Below are 21,360 nucleotides of genomic sequence, written 5' to 3' on the forward strand. Positions count from 1 at the left end.
GTCAGTGATGGCTTGCTTTCAAAATCTTCTGCTCCCCTTTGCCCACGAGCTGGAGTTCAGATCGCTCAGTGCTGATTTCCCAAACTCGAGCCGTCTGCATTCTGCCGTCACTGCTTCTGTCCTGTCTGCGTGTCACCCATGCTAGCTACTTGAGGGTTTCCTTCAACCAACTCAGTTTTACAGTCTTGAATGAACTCCTTTTAGAAGGCAACGTATGTCACTTTGATAATCGGAAAATCTGAGTGACTGCCATGAATAGCAGGTCACTGTGAAAGGTCCATAAGTAGCCATTACAATAAAGACCACCCTAGCACTCCTCACTCTGGGCAGCAGCGTGATGTGCACTCTCTCCTCCGGTGGGCTCCTGTGCCTCCCCACAGGCAGTGCAGCACAGTGGTGAACATCCTGGACTGAGACACCAGACTGCCTAGGCCCAAGCTGTACCGTGTTTCATTCTAGCTTTGGGAACTTGGGTAAGTTACTTGACCTCTCTGAGTTTCTGTTTTCCCATCTGTAAAGTGGGTTTAGTAACATTGGCTGCAAAGGGTCCTTGTGAGTATTGCATGAGAATATATACATCAATTCAGACACTACTGAGTACATGCTAAGCTCCAGGACCATTTTCCAGCATTTAATTTTCCTTTTTAAGGGCCTACTAAGCTCCAGGGAGGTCTCCTCTGCATCGAGGACACCAGAAGGCCCTACCCACGGGCCTTTTTTTGGCACACTCCTCCATGCCCCTGCTTCTGTACGTTTCCTTCTCTTCCTTCTCTCAGGCAGATGATGGCCTTTTCCTGAAGGTCTAGCTCAGTCGTCACCCCTCTGAGATACCTTCACTTTCCTGTCTCCCCACGGCACTCTGTTCTGTATTGGTTTTAACCCACAACCCACAATTAACTTCTGACAAATGGGTCTTTCACGTGGTAGTGCTGTGGCTTCAGCATGGTTTATACATTTTCACTTTCCCCCACCTGGATGATCTTTCAGATGCTTGTAAGTAATTCAGACGTCATCGCCCATGCTAGACACACATCCCACTCTGGCCTCCAATAATTCAAGCTTAAAGAACATGAGAAGGTGCTGGCTGGTGTCTTCCCTTCCTGTCCTGCCATTGCTTGCAGGCCAGGTGGAGCTGGCTTTCCCATTGTAGTGGGAAAACCCATGATTTGGAGTCAGACATCTTGAGCTTGAGGCGCAGCTCTTTTAAGTTTTCTGACTTTGTGACCCTCAGACCTACACTGAAGTCCTCAGGGTCTCTGCTCACTTGTGTCAACTCTACAGCAACATTCAGTATAAAAGCTGTCTGATTGGTGAAGGCTTATTTTCCCAGGAGTGTAGAGATTTGCACGTGTGTGATGTTAGCCCATCAGCTCGGAAGGACGCAGTTGTCCCCAGCCAGGGGTTGTGACTGGGTGTCCATGGCTGGTGTCCATGCTGGGTGTCTGTGGCAGATGTCTACATGGAGACTCCATGGCGATTTGCCCTGTCATGTCCTGCTACTCTTAGTGCCTGTGCTTTCTCACAGGCACTGGCTCAGTTTAGGGATTCAGAGTCCTCCATGAAAGGGCACTACCATCTTTACTCAATATACCCAGAAAGAAGCCAGTGTGTCCTTAGTGGCTGCAGGCATGGAGTTTCACCCATGCCTCTCCCTGTCCACATGTAGCCACATCTTGCCCACCCTCACTCCCTCGCAGGGTCACCCTGACAGCACCCTGACACAGCCATGCGACCCTGGGATCCTGCTGTCAGTGCATGCCTTAGGGGGGCCCTAAAGACCCCTGAGGTTCTCTGCCATTCCTTTCCCCTCACACAGGGTTCTGGCCTCATGCTTCATGTTTGTGCATAATCTAGCTGTGCTTCCTGACAGGTTCTTCCTGAGGTACGGCTGCTCCCTTCCTCAGGTTTCTGCTGAGGCGCTTCCCTGAGGCAGGAGAGGGGCTAGCTGCGGATTTGGGCATCTCCCTTGGTCTCTCTGGGACTCTTTGTTCTCTGTGATCAGGCCATTGGACAGTGCCTAATAGTTTCTTCTAGGCTGCTGGTCTCTGTGTCCATGAGCCATGGGATTGGGTGGGCACAGTGCGGGAAGGGCTGCCACTTTTCATTCCCGGGAAGTAGTGACTCCCCAGGGGTCCTGAGTTGTGCTCAGAATCTCGATCCTCTTAGGGATGGGATGTGATGCCTGTAAGGTGCTAAGAGGTGAGCAACACCTGATCTTCCCAAGCACAACTCTTCTACCTATCAGAGCCTCTTATTCCTGACTCCTGTATCCCCTTTCCTACCCTCCCCCCAAGTCCCCTTCCACTTTGGTCCCAGCACAGGACAGACATTAATGCCCTCACCTCATGTTTTTCCCCTTGAGGCTGCACATAACCAGAACCTGGTTGCCCCCACATGGCCACTGGGCTCTCTTGTCCCTGCTAGTTCCTGGGCTAAGGCTTCAAAGTATATGGGCATTTGAGTTCCCCAAGACTTGAAGATGTCCCTCCCTCCCCTCCTCCCTCTGACTGCCTGCTGCTCTGGCCCCATCCCTCAGGCCCATTCTTTCTAGCTCATTTGGCTGTGTCTTTGGCACATCAGCAACATAGATGGTGAGCAGCTATTGCATTTTTGCTACTTTCCTGGCTCTGTGCTAAGTGCTTTAATAGCCTTTTTCAAACCTCTAATGAAGCGGGTATTATTATATAGCATTTTACAGGATGAAGCGGAGGTGCAGAGGAGTGTGGTAACCTGACTCAAATCACATAGCTAATCCAGTGGTGCTGGAATTAAAATCCAGGCCTGTTGGACCACAGAACTGGTACTTTTGATCTGTTGTACACACTGCCTACCTATGTCCTTCAAGGTGGGAACCTGGCCCGCTACCCTCACCTGGTGCCAGGCTGTGCTGCCATGCGTGGATAGAGGTTCTCAAACATTGTTTCCCAACCATGGGGATGCCCCAGCCCTGCTGGCTGCTGAAATGCAGGCTTTGTGATCATGCCAGTGGGTCATGGCTCCCTGTAGATGGCAAGGCAGACTCCTCTGGACGTGGACCCTCAGCCCTACCCAGCCTGGTGTCTCTTGTCCCTTGCCAGGCCCAGCTTGCCCAGAGACCACGTAATTCTCCACCACCCTGAAAGCTGTCTAAGGTTCTTGTCATGTTGAAGAGTTGAACACACTTTCTGAGTCAGTGCAGAGGGGAAATCAGAGAGGCTAGGACTTTGAGGGTCCAGTTTGTCAGACTAGAGTTAGCTTGAGCCAGTCCTGGCTCTAATTCCTTTCTTTCCTATTGTGTCTGTTTCTTGTGATTTCTCTTGAAGCTTTTTAATGTTGTCATGTTATATTATGTTATTTCCTATCGTATATAGTCTAGTAGGTTATACAGGGTGTGGAAATGTGAAAAACTAGAGCATCAAAAATTTCCCCAAATCAATGTCTATGCTGCAAATACTGAAGAGAGCAGGGGGTGGGGGGGGGGGAGGTGTTGCTTTCAACAGTAGTGTGCAATGAGAAAACCCTGCTTAGTGCTGTTGTAAACTGGAACCTGCACCCTGCCGAGGGCATGAAAAGGCAGCCTGAAAGAACCTAAGCAGCAGCAATGATAGAAATGGAAACCATTTCAAACCCCTTTTTCTTGTTCCTTTAAAATAACTAAGATATAAATGCATATCATAAAATTCACCTTTAAGGTGTACAACTCAGTAGTTCTTAATATTCACAAAATTGTGAATATGTTATTTCAGACCATTTTTCTCACCTCAACAAGAACCCCCCCTTATCCATTATTAGTCACTCCCTGTTCCCTCCTCCCTCTCCCCCAACCCCTTGCAACCTCTAATCTAGCTTTTGCCTCTGGGTGTGCCTATTTTGGACATTTCATATCAATGGAATCATTTATTATGAGGTCTTTTCTGTCTGGCTTCTTTCACTTAGCATGATGATTTTGAGGTCTATCCAGCCATATCAATCCAGTCTCTGCCTCTGTCTCCTGGTAGCATATAGCAGTACCATTCCTTTTTTATGGCTAAATAGTATTCCACCCTGTGAATATACTACATTTTGTTGACTCATTCCTTGGCAAATGGACAGTTCAGTTATTTCTACCTTTTGGCTTTTGAATAATGTTTCTATTCCTTTTAACTTGGTTTTCCTGGGAAGGTCTTTGCAATAGTTAGCTGTATTTCTCTAGTCTGGCTATTTAGAAAATGGGAGGAAGCAGAACCAAGCATGGCGGGTTGACTGGGGAGCTGATGTGGTGGGAAATGCAGACGAGGGGAGAACTTTCTGCCAGAGGGAGGGCTTAAACCTTCCAACAGAGTCTTCTGCTGTTGTTGGATATTTTTCCTGTTGTTGTTTATTAGCTTATGGTTATGACCCTCAAAGTAGATCCCTGGGACTCAAACTGGTGCTTATTTGAAATATCATAAATGTTTTAAAAGGCATTTAAACAGTCCTGGACCCTTGTTTCTCTCTCTACACTTAGAGATCAAATTATCATCCTGTGAGTTTTATTAATAATAAAGTTGCTAGTTATGTAATAATAGTCTGCTTTTATATAGGACTTCTTGTTTTATTTCGCAGCCAATATGTTTAATTCCTCAGAATGTTATCACCCTGATCTTTGCATATAAAAGAACAGACACAGGGAGGACACAGTGATAGCACGCAGAGCTAACCTTGAACCCAGGAATCTCTTGATTCTTCATGTAACACTTTCATAAGAATGTGTGAGAAGGGACAGCTGCGGAGACTTTAGATGGTCCAGTGCAGAGCCATCCCAGGTGGAGGTGTGGACCCTGGAAACCTGGCTGCTGTGAGTGGGATCCTCCTTCAAGGGTCTGTCTAGATCCTTGCCAACAACCCCATCTGGGTGAATCATCCCCTCTGACTCATCACCGTCCACCCCCGGCTTCTTTGATCATTTCCTCCTGAGAGTTGCATGTGACTAAAGCCAATTAGGATCTTTCCCAGCCTCTCTGAGTCCTCCAAGCTGTCCGATGCTACCGGGGACAGAACTCTAGGGTGGAGAATCTCAATGCCACTCAGCTTTGGGGCAGAGGGATGCTGCTTGGGGCCCCAGAGGCTAGAGGAGTCTCTCCTGACCTGCTCTTAGCAGCCTTCTCTTGAAGACGAGCAGATGATCTTCCCTCTCCCTGTGCTCCCTTCTCTTCCTCTGGCCCCAACCCACCCTCCTCTTGTGGTTTCCTGTGTGGATCTGGGCCCTGTTTCCTTAGAGCTGTGTGTGAAGATTTAGTAGGTTGGTTGGAGGGGCATTTTCTTTCTTTTTTTTTTTTAAAGATTTATTTATTTATGCATACAAGAGCTGGGGTGCAGGCCGGAGGTGTGGGGGTGAGAGGAGCAGAGTGAGGAGCAGAACAGGTGGATTGCTGAAATTCACTGCTGAGGGGAGCAGTGGGCGAGGCCGGAGAGGTCTACTGTGCCATGTGGGTAGCTCCCTGGCCGGGGATTGTGCTCATGCTTCAGTGACTGGTGACAGCTTGATAGTGCTGTCTTTAACCCCTGCGCCACCAGGGAGGCCCCAAGGAGGAAAAATTTTCAATCACTGTGCCACAGCACTTTCAAAATCACTGTGGGTTATAAGAAAGTTGTTATAAATAATAGTATGGGTGCCACTTCTGCTAATTGTCTTTTGCTTATAATACATTAGAGCAGATTCAAAGTTACCCCTTGATAGAATCATGTCATTTTCACCTTCTCCTATGTGATATGTTGGCCTGAGAAGGGGCTGGAATTGCAGTGAGCACTGAAGTTTCTGCTCTGTCTTATCTCAGCACCAGCTGGTAGCAAGGTGGGGCCCAGCTGGCCTTGGGAGGGTGATCACATACAAATGTCCCTGGTGCTGACGGCCGGGGCAGGATGGGATTGGGGCCAGCTGACCTTCACAGGGGTGGTGCGGCTGAGCAGGGATTTTATCCTCTGTGTTTTTGGACCTCTAGTTACAAAGTCAAGGCTGGAACTTGGAACTCTGGGATTGTTTGTCTCCTAGGGCTGCTGTAACCAATGGCCACAGATCAGGCACCTTAAACAGCAGACGCTGATTGTCTCAGTGCTAGAGGCTAGAAGTCTAAATAAAATCAAGGTGTCAGCTTCTTCTGAGCACTCCAGGGAACAATCCTTCCTTGCTTTGTCTAGTTTCTGGTGGTAGCCAGCATCCTGGGCGTTCCTTGGAGTTCAGCTACACCACTCTAGACTCCCTGTGTCTGTCATCACATGCCATCGTCTCTTATAAGGACACCTGTGACAGTTAAGGGACTACCCTAATGACCTCATCTTACCTTGACTGCAAAGACCCTATTTCTAGATAAGGTCCATTCCCAGTATTGGCAGTAAGGACTTCAGATTGCGGGCTGCAGTTCAACTCAAACAGGCAGTAAGCTCTTGGATGAGTGCCTTTGACTCCTAGAAGGAAACCTGGAATTGAATTCATTGGGGCCCCTCCCACAGGTGCCCCTCTGAGACATCTATATACCAAGGCTGGGTGGATTCTCATTTGCAATCAAAGGCCTGTGTTTGCCACTAACTGCTACCTCCAGGGGTGTAGTCAGATCCTCAGCTGACCCCACTATAGATTTTGGGTGGGGATTTGCCTTCCCTCCCCTCCTTATCATGTTCTTCCATATCAGGCTTCCAGCCCCTGAAGGGGGGGCTGCTCTTCTTTGTCCTCACCTTAGGGGGTGCTTTCCTATTCTCACCATCCTTCCTCCTTCTTCTTTCCCTCATCATGGCTCTCAGGGGCAGGCCAATTGAGGAGCAGGCAGAGTGACTAGAGGGACTGAGCCTGTGCTGGACCCAGCTCTGTCACATCCACAGGCAGGTGAGGACCAGAGCAACCAGGTGGACTCCACAGCAATAACTTCCAAGGTTATAAGTGGAAGGGGAGCTGGTGGCTCCGGCTGGGAGGTGGAAAGTGCCTTTCCTTTGCGTCTGCATGTGTATGCACGCCGGTGCACAAGGCTGAGTCTTGGCCCTGTTGGTACTTGCAGTTATTACAGTCTGGACCAACCCCCTGGCTGTCACAGTAAGACAAGGATCAGGTAGAAAGGAGGAGGAAGGCAGATGGTGGAGCAGGAAGGGGGACTGGCCGGGCTGAGGTCAATGGAGTCATATGGATCCTCTGCCAAGCCAGATGTTCACGAAGTCTCTTACCTGCTGTCTAGAGGACGGTGCAGTGTGGCTGGCTGCAGGGGCAGCAGGGGCTGTGCTGGGGTGTACAGGGCCCTGTGAAGGCTGGTTTCTCTTGGGCCGGGTCTGACTAGAGCCAGAATTGGGTGGTGTCAAGGCCCCAGGGCAAGGGTTTCCTCTGGAAAGCTGGAGGGCTGGGACCTGGGTGTGTGTGTGTGTGGGATAGGATTCTCTCATGAACAAGGCTTGGCAGAGAGCTGTAACCCCCATTGGCAGGACATGGGCATTCTTTTGAGGTGACACCGAGGGTCCTTTGGTCACTTAAGTGGCACCAGGTGTTGGGCTTTTGGTGACTTCAGGATGGGACGCCAGAGGAGACAGTGGCAGAGTTGGTGGCTTGGATGGCTCAGTCTGATCTTCTAAGACTCTTAATATGTTGATAATCATTCTTGCCCCCTTCCAACTTAGGAAATAGCCAGGGAACGTCCAGAACATCAGAATCTCTCATCTGGGTCTTCCCCAGGTTTGCCCATCTGGCCCTGTTGTGTAACCATTGCTCCAAAGGCAAACATTCTGCCTGGTGATGGGACTGCAAACCAGCACTCCCTGGTCACCAGCAAGGGCCAGATGGAAAGTGGGGAGTGTGTGAGAGCAGCTAACTTGTCGCAATCATGTTGTCATGGTGACACAACTCTGTTTAGCTGCCTCTCCATGGTCCTAGCCCACATGGACTAAAATAAATTTTACCTGCAGCTTACACAGCAGGCAGCCCGTCCTCCCAAGGTCAGCCCTCTGTCCAGGGTGTGTGTGGTGTGTGTGTGTGTGTGTGAGAGAGTGTGTGTGTGTGTGTAAAGAGGCCCCAGGGAGGATGGAACTTAGACATTTACTCCTCTTCCCTTTTCCCACCCTAGTCCCAGACCTCTGTGTCTTTAGGCAGCTAGTTCTCAGATTTCTGTGTGCATTGGCATGACCTGTAGAGCTTGTTAAAAAAACAGATTCCTGGGCTCCATCTCTGGAGATTCTGGGGTGCACCCAAGAATTTGCATTTCTAACAAGTTGCCAGGTGATGCTGATGCTGGTGGTGCAGGGACCTTACTTGGAGTGACTCTGCTTTAGATTAAGGACATCCCAACTAAGAAAATGCACTACAGTTTTCCATGATGTGTGTTAGACAGTGTTCCCGGGCCCAGCCGCTCGAAGGGGAGGAAGGGGAGGAAGGGGGTGCCTCAGGCAGGCCCTCTCTCACCACCTCTGTGTGCTTTGGCCTCTTCACAGGAAGCAGGAGCTGGCCAACAGCTCTGATGTGACCCTCCCGGACCGGCCACTGTCCCCTCCTCTCACTGCCCCTCCCACCATGAAGGTAAGATAAGAGGCTCCGAGTTGGTGAGTGTCGAGGGGAACTGGGTGGGGAAAGTCTCAAGGCCTGGCTCTTGCTTTGGCTGCAGGCCCAGCTCTGTCCCCTGGGTGGCCCTGGAGTGCCCCGACACCTCTGGAGGCAGTGTCCACTTGAGCTACCCAGCTGGGGAGGAAAGTGTGACTGAGACTCAGAGGTTTCAAGGCACAGTGAGGACAATGACAGGTTGAAATGGGCTTGGCAGGAAGCTTGGGAATTAGTGAGAGGCCTTATGGAGCTGTGGGTTTCCAGAACAGGGCTCAGGCAGAAGTAAGTGAGGGAGACTTAAATGCCGTTGGGGGCCTGAGGGGCCCCTAGTGGCTGGGACTGGGGGAGGGGAAGGAGGGATCCTGTAGGCTGGGACCCCTCTGGGACTTGAATGGCTTGCTCCTGCTGGCCTACCTGCCTCTGTCTGACCCTCCTGGTCAGGCCTCGTCACCCCAATCTCTGTGGAGATTTGCCCTGGAGTTTCTGGGGGTCAGTAGTTCTTCTCCTGTTAATATTTCATTGACAAGTCTCCCTGGGAAACCACATTCCAGAATCTCAGACATAGGCCCTTCTCATTTCTAGTCCCTCCTTGGGCTGTTCCTTCTGTCTTCACCTTTCTATGCCTCCTGGAAGGATGGCCCCACAGACCTGAGCTGGCCTTCAGGGAGGGATTTTGGCTCAGCTGGTATTCCAGTGCCCTTACCTCTGTCTTCCCTCCTTCAAATGTCCAGGAGGACTAGCTCTGAAGAAGTCACCTGCCTCCTGAATCATCTGCCAGGACATCAAGCCAGCCCCATCTCTGTTCTAGGGCTGTGCTATGTTAGTGACTCACATGGAAATAATTAGGCATTGCATCCCTGCTACTCCCTGTTGCACCCTCTCTTCCCTGACCTAATCTGTTGCAAGGTGATACCCCCAAAGGAAGTCGATAAATCCCTTTCCCATTTTCATCCTGGATTGACTGCCCACCACACACAGAGCTATATGGTGGGGTGGGGGGTGGGGGGAACACTAGGGGATGGCAGCCTGAGCCTGTCTTGGTTGGATTAGGAGTTCAGGAGTGGGAAAGGCATAGGTCTGACTCAGGTGGGGGTTACCCAGAGGGCACTGAAAGCCAGACCCTCTTCATTAGGCTAATCCCAGGGCCTGTATCTGAGCCAGGTGCTGGGTGGTTCATTTGCACAGTGTAATCCTGAGAAGCACGTCACTATCCTGAGCTTCAGCAACTTGGTCTGTAAAGTTGGGTGTGGAATGCTTGTCTGTGCTCAAGGATGGTGGGAGTATACAGGGAGAGCTCTGGAAGTCTCCTTGGAGGAGTCACTGAGCTCCCTGGGAAGGCTTTACCTGCTCACATTCTCATTTAAGTAATCCAGCACCCAGTATTTATTTGAATTTTGTATTAGTCAAGGATCTTGGTTGCAAGTGACAGAAACATAACTCACTTTGGCTTAAGCATAAAAACATATTTATTGTATTTGTGATAGCAAGGATGGACTGCAGGCATGGCTGTATCCTGAAATCTGTCTCTTCCCATCTCCTGTGTTGGTTTCATTTTTTTGTCGGGCTCTTTCTCTGCAGTGGCAGCACGGCAACAGCAGCTCCTACCCCCTAAATAACTCCAGAGGAAAGAAGAATATAGTTTTCCTAATAGTTCTAATAAAAGTCCCCAGGAGGAAGCTCATTGGCCTGGCTTAGGTCACATGATCTATTTCTGAACCAATCATTGTGGCCAGAGGGATGGAAGGCTCTGATTGGCCAGAACTGGGTCTCAGGCCATCACCTAACCATAAGAACTGAGGGTGGGGGCCAGAAATTGAAAAATTGCACTGGCTGGTGTGTGGAGAATGCTAGGGGGGAGGTAGAAGAATAGTGAGTGAGAGAGGAATTGGGAGGTCGCTTGAGGCCACTGGGGAGAGGATGATGGCTTGACCCTGAGGAGCCAGTGGGGTTACTTGGAAGTGCAGATCTCCTAGGAGGTAGACTGATGAGATATGAGGATTTGGGGAGAGGTAGGAGGTAAGAATGGCTCCGGGTTTGGAACACTCGGATAAATGGCACAGCCATTCTCTGAGATGGGGTGACCCAGGAAGGAGGTTTGGGGATGATAGTCTCTGTGCTTGAGACATGAATGGGGATGTCAGTGAGTAGCTGGGTATTTGGGGGCCAGGCTCAAAAGAAGGGTTTGGAGCCAGAGGTAAAGAGACATTGTCATAGAGATGGTGAAATTTGGGGCGGGGGCAGGGAGGAGGCTTTTAGCTCTCCAGGGAGAGGGCAGAGTGAGATGATTCCTGGGGCAGCACCTGCGGGACGCCCCCCAGGAAAAGACTGGTCCTGAGGGGGCTGGAGACTTCATTGGGGGAGGGTTTCACAAGGGAGGAACGGGCAGACGTGTCAGCTGCTGCTGATGCCAAGTAAGAGGTGGAGGCCACAGCGGCCTCTGGTTTTGGTGGCCTGGAAGTGAGAGGAGTTCTGGGGGGTGGGGGTGAGGGTGGAGGAGTGAGCAGAGATGGAGTGAGAGTCAGAAGGTGTCGACAAGGCTTGTGAGGTGGGAGACTTGATAGCGTGGACTTGCTGAAAGGAGGGAGTCAGGAATACGGGAGACACAGGAGGGAGAGGGAGCAGGGATTTGGAGTACAAGCGAGGGATTATTAGTTAACACACTGACTCGTTCCAAGCGTTATTTATGAACATCTGCTGGGTACCCGATCCCACTTTGCTCTGGTGAGCACCGTGCGCAGTGGGCTGTCAGGACCTGAGGCAGGTCCAGAGGAGGCAGCCACAGGGACCCACAGTCAGGAGACAGACCTCCCTGAATGCTCTGCCTTTTTCTTTGAACTCAGCTTAGGAATTTCTCAGCCTGTGCTTGTACTGTCCAAAGCCCTGAGGCCAGAGTCAGAGCTGGGAACTCAGAAGAAGGATCCCTCATGAGTGGTCATCTTGGGGACTCACACTGGGGTAGGGACCCTTTGTGGTTGGTGTCAGGGGTCAGTATATCTGGGCTACCTGGAGTCTCCTGTAACTGTCATTTGGACTTACTCTGTGTCTAACACTTAGCCTGTGAGGATTAAGAAAATGACACTTTTCCCCTTTGTGCAAAGCTCACTGGTCCATAAGGAACTTAAAACCATGTTCCTCCTTTAATGGTCACCACAGAGGGAGTGTTCTCCTTTGGGCTACACTTACCAAGTCCTCCTGCGGGTGGTCCAGCTCTTCCTCACATTGAGTTCTCTGGGGGCAGTCCTGGATGTGGGTGCCTGGTGTGTGTTCAGCCTGTGTTGATTGTACAGGGCATCCAGCTTGGAGGAGCTTGCAATGGACCTACAGCTCTGGGTGAGCTTAAATCTTGTAGCTCAGCAGAGCTCTCTCTCCAGGTAATACTTTTCTAAGTGAAATCTACCAACATGTGTTCTTCAAGATGTGGACTGAAGCCCTGTCCTTCCCCACCAATTTCAGGTGGAGTCATCTCTGTAGACCTGCAGTGTCCTCTGCAGGGTGGCATCAGGTCGCTGCTCTGCGGACCCCTCCCTCCCTTCCTGGGTTATTGTACAGTCACAAGTCATGCAGTTGTGAGGTCTGAGATGTCCAGACTGGAGGCTGGGCTCTCTAAGGTCTCTGACCCTGAGGGTTCTGCAGCCCCCTGTACCCCAGCATCTGGTTAACACCTCATTTCCTTGGCAGTGTATGCTTGGGGAAGGGAGCGTGGGGGGTACCTTTTTGGTTGAAAACCTTGGGAGTCAGACTATCAGGGATGGATGGTCATTTCCTTCCTAGGTTAACTGGAGGCCCAGAAATGAGAAATGGCTCATCCAAGGTCCCACTGAATATAGTTATGTTCCTCTTATTGTGGGGAGAGTAAGTTAAATTCTAAGGCCCAAACCTTTTTTGGTGAAGTGCTCTTCTCATTCCACCCCACCCCCAGGGACTGCCCCAACTCTAGTTGCTTCTCTCCCCAGGAAGGGACTGCTGGAAAAGTACTGGCCTCCAGCCCAGAATCTGCCCCCCAGGCCTCTGCCCCTTACTGACATGCCTGCTGCAACTGGCCCTTTTCTCATTCTCCTCCACCTCTTTGTTGTTTGTGTTTTTCAAGGGGATTTTTTTTTTTTTCCTAATATGAAGCTGAGAAAAAGCAACCAAAGAGATGCGGAGCAGATGGGCTGAATGAGAGCCCAGCTCCCAGCCAGAACTGACTGTGGATGGTGCAGGGTGAGCTGGGAGAGGGGTTCGGGGCTATCTCCCTGGGAATGCTATGGATTGTTTCCAGGCCCACATTTTGTGTGATCTGGTTTTCATACCCAAATGGATCAATAGGCATTTAGGGAGGGCTGCCTATGTGTACCCGGTGTCGCGCCAGGCCCCGTGGGGTCAAACCACGGCCACAGTCCTCGCCCCTCGAAGAACTTGCTGTCTCCAGGGGACCTGTATTGAGCAGAAGAAACCATAGGGCTCAGCATGTGACAAGTTCAAATGTGTATTGTGGCTTCTCAGTGGGGTGCAGAGGAGTGAGGATGCTTCTTGGGGAGGTGGGATGGGGATGTTGGAGGGGTCCTGATGGCTAGCAAAGGGTAGGGCTCTGCTAACAACAACCTTTCTGGGCTTTGTGAATTAATGAGCTTGACCTTCCTGATTCTCTTCTGATTCACAGTAAGTGAGCAGGTTATTGAAGGTGATGAGGCTGGGGCTTGATGTGACCTTGATTTGAACCATCAAACTCCTCTCTGGAGCCCCACCAGGCCTGGGTTGGGCTGCTCAGCTAGCTGGGAGGTGGGCCTCACTCAGCCTTCTCCATCCCTCTTCGTTCAAGTCTGAGGGTAGCCCCCCTCAGACCTCCTATCTGGAAGAGGATAATGAAGACCTGCAGTTTCTATTCGGGGCCAAGAGGGGAAAGTCTTGTTCCTATGTTACTCCTTGGGTACTTTGCTCTCCATGACTCACTGAGGCCCCCAACTCTCAGGGGTAGTAAAGACAGGGGTGTAAGTCTTCAGATGCTAGGGAAGAAAGCGAAAGTCAGAGGAGCCTCCCTCTCTTTATTCCCTTTGGAAAAGATTTATAGTTGTTGCTTCTGGGGATTTGAGACTGACTTAGTCAGTTGAGACTAAGAAGGGACTTGGGGGATCATTCTGCAGTGGTTAAAATGCCCTGTACTTTAAGCAGCCTATGGGTTGCTTAAGAACCATTAATAAAAGTAAAGGATCTCCTTCTCCTGCCCTTCCAGCTCACCAGTTACCCAGCAGCCACTCTGACCCTGGGGGGTGGACTGCACTTTCCTTTCTAGCTTGTAGCATGGCCCAGGCCTCATGCCATCCCTCCAGCTTGCCTCTGGTTCCTGCTCTCTTTTTTCTGTATGCCCCCTTCAGATCTGCCAATTTTCTATGGACAATGTGGGGAGGCATCTGTGGGAAGGATGCTGGGAACCCTCTTGGATGGGGCAGGAAAGGCTGAAGGACATTAGCAAGGAGGTTTGGTTTTCCCCTTCTTCAGGAAAGCCCTGGAGAGAACATGAGAGTTAGGACAAATATTTGTTACCCCTATTACCACGGCTACAGAAGGTTAAGCTGGTTCTCTTGCTGGTGCTCTGAGGGTCCTGGGAGGGCTGCCTCTGGGCTCCACGTAGACTGTGTTAATGTCCCTTGTCCAGATGGAGTCTCCTTGGGAGCCACTCCCAGAAGCTGTCTGATTTCATACAACCAGTGGATAGGGGAGCCAAGGGCAGTGCAGACATAAGACATGAGGGAGGGCTTATCTGGATCTACATGTGTGGGGGTGCATGCGTACCCCTGTGTGACTCTAGCCCCCATGGGGAATGACCTGCAGACTTGTATATTGTCCCTGACTTTGTTCATGTTGAAGGCCAACTTTTTTATACTTTTTGCAAATTACTTGCAAACCAGATTAAAAACATTCACATACATTGAAATGCATAACCAAGTTTACTCTTATTTATTTACTTTTTATGGTGAAAAAAATTATATTTAGAATTAGCCAACTGGACTCAGTTTAAATGATCCCAATCTCATTGGCCACATCCAAATCATCATAGTCAGGAGGAACGTGCACCTGCTGCTCTCCATCAGGTCTTGTCAGGGGGTTGGCCTTGGCCATGTCATGTCATAGAGCTTCTTCTCAGCTGGTTTGATCTCATGCTTGTTGGCCTTGACGCCCACCATGAGCACATGTGTGTTGTCATCTGTCTTCTTCATGGCTGACTCATTGGTCAAGGGGAACCTGACCTTGGCAGAGACATCAGGCTTGGTTCTCCTGGGAGTCTTTCTTCCAAGGATATGCAGGTTGCCTTGGCTTTTGGAAGGTGGGTGGAGTGTGGATCTTCTTTTCTTATGGCTATGGATGCCTTTCAGCACTTCTTTCTTGGTCTTCAAAGCTTTGGCTTTGGGAAGGACAGGGACTTCCTTCTTTCCTTTCAGCTCCGTTTCCACACCATCTTTGTGAAAAGCTGTTTACTTTCATTAATGGTTCTTAAGCAACCCATAGGCTGCTTAAAGTACAGGGCATTTTAAACACTGCAGAATGATCCTGCAAGTCTTTTGTTAGTCCATCTCAACTGTCCTCCCCAGAAGCAACCACTATAAATTATTTTTCCACTATAAATTAGTTTGGCTTGATCTAGAACTAACTTTAAAAGAATCATGTCTCAGACTTCCAGAATCATAGATCTCTGAGGACGTCACTCTCTGCATCTGAGTCATCCAGTTTGTGGTGGTTTATTGTGGGAGACCTGGAGCTAACATAGTAAGTGACCCAAGAAAGCGTCAAAGTTCCTACAGAAGTAAATTGATTGAAATGACTTTCGAGGAGTTTTGATTTAGTATCTACACCCAATTCTTTCTACCTCTACTGCATTTTGGTGCCACTTAGTAAACCTCTTGGTCCCACCAGATGACAGGTCAGGACTTGGTACTCCTGGAAGGCCAGTCCTCCCAGGAAATAAACACTATACTGTTGTAGTGTGCGCAGGTACTGACAGGTATTTGAGCAGGCCATGTAGCAAAGCATCATTATTCCTGCTTTCAGCACAATTTGACCTTAAACATTTTATAAGTATTTTAAAAAATGAAATATTCTAGGGAAGATACCATTCTATCTTCAATTCAGAGTACAATTACAGAAACTATGGTCAGAAAGATTTTTTTTAAAAGATTTATTTATTTTTGCATACAAGAACTGGGGTACAGGCCAGAGGTGTGGGGGAATGAAAGGATTCACCAGAGACAGAGCGGGGAACAAGACAGGCGGATTGACTGAAACATACTGCTGAGGGGAGCAGTGGGTGAGACAGGAGAGGTCTGCTGTGCCATGTAGGTAGCTCCCTGGCTGGGGATCAAACTCGTGCTGCAATGGCTGTGGATTGCTTCATAGATTGCATCTTAACCCCTTGCACCACCAGGAAGGCCCCAGACAGATGTTTTTGCATGTAGATAGATTTGCCTCCAGTTCATAAATATAATCATCTTTAAAAAAACCCAAAAAGAATCATGCTGTGCCTAACAATGCCTTGGTGTCCAGCTCAGTGTCTCTGTGAGATTCCCCACTGCTACTGAAGGTGCTAGGACTTTGTTCTTTTATTGCCATTGGATGAATACAACACTGTGTATTCTCCTGTTGGGAGATATTTGGGTTGTTTCCAGTTTGGGGCTATAATGACCAGCCAAATGCTACAACCATCCTGGTGTAGGTAGGTTTTGTTTTGCTTTTTGACATGCGTTTTTATTATTTCTCTTTGGTAATTATCTATATAGTGAAATTTCTGGGTCAAAGGACAGGTTAATGTTTTAGCCTTATATGAAATGGCCAAACTTTTAGTGAAATGGTCGTACCATTTTATATTCCTACTGACAATGCTGTGAAAGTTCTAACTGCTCCACATCCTTATCAACATTTGCTATTGTCAGTATTTTTAATTTTAGCCACGTGAGTGGAAATGCAGGGGTATTTATGGTTTCATTGTGCATTTTTCTGATGAATTATAACTTTGAACTCCTTTTCATATGTTTATTAACCATTCTTATAGCCTCCTTTTGCCCCACCTTGTCTTCTTGTAGGCCTTCTGACTAGCAGAAGTTTAATTTTGATGATGTTAAGTTTATGGATTTTTTCATTTTATGCCTATTGCTTTCTGTGTCTAAGAAATCTTTGTTTACACCACATACCAAAGATTTTCTTTCCATGTTTTTTTCTAGAAGCTTTGTAGTTTTAACTATTAGTCTAAGATCTATCTCAATTGAATTTGTGAATAATATGCTATAGGTGTCTAGGTTCATTTAGTCCTATCTGGATATCGAAGGGATATCCTTTCCCCATTAAGTTCCTTTGGTGCCTTAGTAAAAAAATCTGCTGATCATGTAAGTGCACCTATGTTTTTGTATAGTTGTCTCTACAAACCATGGTGTTTCTCTAGACGAGGGGTGGCATGTATGTGACTCTTGTGCTATGACTTCACCTCTGCCCCTGTGGCAGATATTATAATTGATCACAGCCCTCTTTCCCATGAGCTTACATGTGGTCTTAGAATCCTCTCCAACATGCACTGCAGGCAGCCATTGTTGGTCATTTGGAGTTGACATGTGAGATGAATTACTTCTGGCATCTCTGATTGAAATTGTCACAAGAGGTTTAGTTATTTGCTCAAGGTCCCACAGCCGGTGAGTACAGAGCTGGGGTTTGGACTCAGGTCTGTCTGTGTGGCTCAGAAACCTGTCCTATCTTAACCACTACTCACAACTGCTTTGCATGAATCATTTGAGCAAGTTACTTAATCTGTTTGATCTCCAATTATTTTATCTATAGAATAGGGATAATGGCTATAGGAGTGGGTGTGCGGAGTGATGAGGTAATCCATGAAGTGGCTGACGGCGTGCCTAACACATAATAGGTACTCAATAATTGGTTGTGATAATAGTGGTGTGGTGATGATGAATGTGATGATGATGGTGATGCAGTTTTGGCCCTTGAGAAACATACAGTTAGGGCTTTCACCAGGGAACTGGGAGCCACCACACATGTTTACTCCACATCACAAAGGTTTTCTTTCCATGTTTTCTTCTAGAAGCTTTGTAGTTTTAGCTATTAGTCTAAGATCTATCTCAACTGAACTTGTGAATAATATGCTACAGGTGTCTAGGTTCATTTAGTCCCATCTGGATATCCCAGGTGGGATATCCAGGTAACCTTGGTTCCCTGGCATTCTGAACTGGAAATTTCAGAGGGGACCCTTGTTTCCTAAAAATTGCTAATGGAGCCCAAACCTCAGCCTTTGGTCTAGGCATCTTGTCCACCTGGGCCTTATTCTATCTTCCCCCACCCCAAGTGTGGGGGAGATCCTTAACTCATTTATATCTTTCCCAGATAAGGTCACATCTCTATGGACTTATCTTTTGGGGGATCACCATTTAACCTCTATAGGGCTTGGGGTTGCCCTTTCCCAGGAGCTCCTGATGGGAGCGTGGTGAGGCTCAGAAGCTCTGCCAGCACCTGCTTACTCTAGATGTCATTCAAGTGCGGCTTCAGGCATATGTGTGTGTGATGGGGTGGGGAGTTGCAAGGTCAGGGCTGGGAGGAACTCGCCCAGTACAGCCCAACTGTGTGTTCTGAGGAGGCAGGACATGTTCCTCTTATCCCTGCTGCTGCCTGGTAGTAAAGAGCCCACAGTAGGTTCTTCCTAAACAGTTGGGGGTTGGTGCATAGTAAGTACTCACAATAGGTGACTTATGAGTCGTCATTGACTGATCAGCCTTGAGACTATGGCATTGAACAACAAAGCTTCATCTTTTTTTGAAGAATTTTTCAGTTGACATTTGTTTGCAAACAAACAGCAAAACAAAAACAAAAAAATAAAAAAAACCCCAAACCTCTGATTTTTAATAAATGGATATGTGCTTATTATAAAAAAGTTAAGCATTTATAAAATGCAGAGTTAAAAAACAAAACACACTCCACCTCAATAGCAATCCTGCCCCAGATATTCTCATTCTTACCACTGGCCAAATGTCCAGACATCTTGGCATCTTATGCACATATAGAAACATAAATAAACGGGATTGCAGAGCTTGTATTCTTTTGTAATAAAGAGTTAAATTTGATTTTACTTGCATTTAACCAGTGAAGAAAGAAAACAGGTGACTCAGAGGGAATTACTGAAGTTTAGATAAATGTTTCCTCTCTAAAAGAGATATTAATTCCTATGAGTCTTATAAAGATGAGGTAAAAAACAAAACAAAACAAAACTTTGAGGGTGGAGACATTCATCTTTTTTTTTTTTTACTAAATTATTTTAATTATATACACAGAGGTTGGCTCCCTGCTTTGAAATATGAGAACCAGATGATCTTGGAGGAGACATGGTGCCCTCTGTGACTGTGATGGGGAACACCTTTGTTGAGGGAGCTACAGTGCCCTTAGCAGGGGGCTCAGCAACAGGGTCTGCATCCCCAGCTACATGGTGGGAGCGCTGTCACACGTGGAAATCAAACGGAGCCCCTTGCCAGAGTGAATTGGGTTTGTTAGCAAATGACAAGGGCTGAGCTGATTTGATTTGGCAGCAGAATCGAGAAGTTTCTGAAATGTCAGATGTTAATGTGATGGCTGGTTGGCTATAAATGAGAAGCCAGAAGTGAGGGGTAGATGGCTGGGTGTCATCTGTTGTAGAAGAGGAAAAGAGGAGGAACTGGGGAGAAAGAAACAGGAGTTTCTTTCAGGGGGAGGGAGAGAAGAGGCGTCTTGGGGTGGGGGAGGAAGGTGGAAGAAGGAAGGGGCTGAGAGAGGTGAGGTGGAGGATCATGTTTAAGGATCATGAACTAGTAGGTCTGGCCCAGTTTGTGCTCAGGTATGCTTTGTTTGGTCACAGTCATCTTCAGAAAATGTATATCAGTTCTATTGGAAGGGATGTGTGCTCTCCTGCTTGCATTTGGTCTTATAGCCTTCCTGACATGTAAAGGTGTTTGGGTTTTAAGACCCTTGCCAATGCCCTGCTGCCATTTCTAGTGCTCCCCCTTCACCAGGTCTGGCCCCAGTCCTGATGGGAGGCCTGTGCTCAGTGGGGATCAGGATGATTCTGAGGACCTGACTAGCTCCCCTCGTGGTTCCCTGGCACCCGCCTCACATGGATTTGGGACAGTATCTCAGCATTTGCAGTGCTTTTTCTGTGGCCAGGAGAGCCAGGCTGTGGAGGTAGGAGCTGTGATGCATTTCGCTTCATGTCTTCATGCTTGGTGACCCTTTGTTGAATGGGGATGATTTGATCTTGACTCTTTGAGGGTGTCATGACTGTGAGGAGGCAAAAACCGCAGGAAGCATCACTCTGTGTTACTGAGGATGGGACATGACTGCCACTGAGTGGTCCCTCCTGGGGTGTGGAGGCCAAGGAGGCCGGTGTAAGCTCAAAAAGCCAGGAAGTCCATGGACCCCACTCTCCTGTCTACTTCCTAAAGAGGGAATTGATCCTGGGAGTGAGCGAATCTCTCCAACACCAGAACAATGAGGCAGAGAGCATGCCAGGGATCACAGTCAGCTCTGAGGAGCAGGCAGGTGGGCCTTCAAAGCCTGGGAGGGTCCTGTGCTTGTTAGGGTTGGGCCCTGTCACCCGGAGAGCAAGGCTATGCCAGGGACCCAAAATCTGGGTCCCCGAGGTTAGTGCGCGCAGAGGTGGGGACCAGGAAGCCTAGGCCTCGGGGCTTTGATCTGGTCTGAGTCTTTACCGCCAAGCAAGTGCCCCAAGTCCTGGTTGCATGGCTTGCTCCTGCCACTCGCTTTTCTCCTCCATGCATGAATCCTGGGCCTAGTGGAGGTCGGGAGTCCACACCTGGTTTCTTGAAGATCAGCTTGAAAGGAGCTATCAAGATAACAAAATAAAGTGCACCTCAGGCTGTGAATTTATGCCACTGAGATTTTCAGTGTTGAGGACTGGGAAAAGATGACCTAATCAGAGGCATGGTGCTAGAATGTCAGTGTTCCTTCTCTCCACCAAGTCTTTTCTTTTTTTTTTTTAAACTGCTAAGTTCTTCTTTTTTTTTTTTTTTTTTTTTTTTAAAGATTTATTTATTTATTTATACAAGCACTGGGTACAGTCAGAAGCACGGGAGGGTGAGAGAATTCACCAGAGCCAGAGCGGGGAGTAGAACAGGCAGACTGACGAAGTACGCTGCTGAGGGGAGCGGCGGGTGTGGCAGGAGAGGTCTGTGTGCTATGTGGGACCCTTGCTGGTGCCTGGGGGTGGGGGCTGGGGATGAATCAGAGCTGCAGAGGCTGCGGGCAGCTTCGCAGCCCAGAGCTCAACTTCTGTGCCAGCGGGAAGGCCCCTCCCCACCAAGTTTTACTGGACTTTTACCTGTCAGGAGATGTGTATTTGTGACTGCTGAAACAAATGAGCAAACTTTGGGGAGTAGGACAGCAAAACTTTTATCTTATGCTTGGAGATGTACTTTATAGTTTTCAAGGTCAGAAGTCTGAAGTGGATTCCACTGGGCTAAAGTGTCAACAGGGCTGAATTCCAGCTAGGGGAGAATCCACTTCTACCCTTTTCCAGCTTCTACAAGGGCCCCCTGGTCCATCCCTTGGTCTTCAAAGAGACAGCAACTTTGGGCCAGGTCCTTCTCACATTGTCATCTCTGACTGTCTCTCTTCTGCTGCTTCTCATAACAAAGACTCTTTCGGTTACATTGGACCCATCTGAGTAGTCCAGGAGCCTGTTTACATCTCAGGATCTGCTGATTAGCAACTTCAGTCACTCTCATTGCCATGTAAATTCAGTCACAGGCTCTGAGGATTGGGACAAGAGCCTCTCTTGGAAGGGGCATTGCTCAGTGTATCACAAGGCCAGGCCACCTTCATGATTCAGTGGAAGGGGC

General features: G+C 48.6%; 1 protein-coding gene across 10 annotated transcripts in view; it reads left to right on the top strand.

Annotated features, from left to right (window-relative positions):
• Window positions 1-21,360, top strand: part of RAP1GAP2 (RAP1 GTPase activating protein 2) — a 229,818-nt gene that overhangs the window by 125,475 nt on the left and 82,983 nt on the right. For 9 of the 10 annotated variants that reach the window (XM_054688554.1, XM_054688559.1, XM_037491397.2 and 6 more), the window contains one exon: window positions 8,401-8,485. In XM_054688554.1, the coding sequence (XP_054544529.1) occupies window positions 8,401-8,485 (85 nt within the window). Of the gene's footprint in view, window positions 1-6,785; window positions 6,818-8,400; window positions 8,486-21,360 lie in introns of those variants that run through there. The other variant, XM_037491395.2, reaches the window with a different exon arrangement.

This window comes from Talpa occidentalis, unplaced genomic scaffold (genome assembly GCF_014898055.3).
Source record: "Talpa occidentalis isolate TD23 unplaced genomic scaffold, MPIMG_talOcc4v2.1 talOcc4.7, whole genome shotgun sequence".
Lineage (NCBI taxonomy): Eukaryota > Metazoa > Chordata > Mammalia > Eulipotyphla > Talpidae > Talpa > Talpa occidentalis.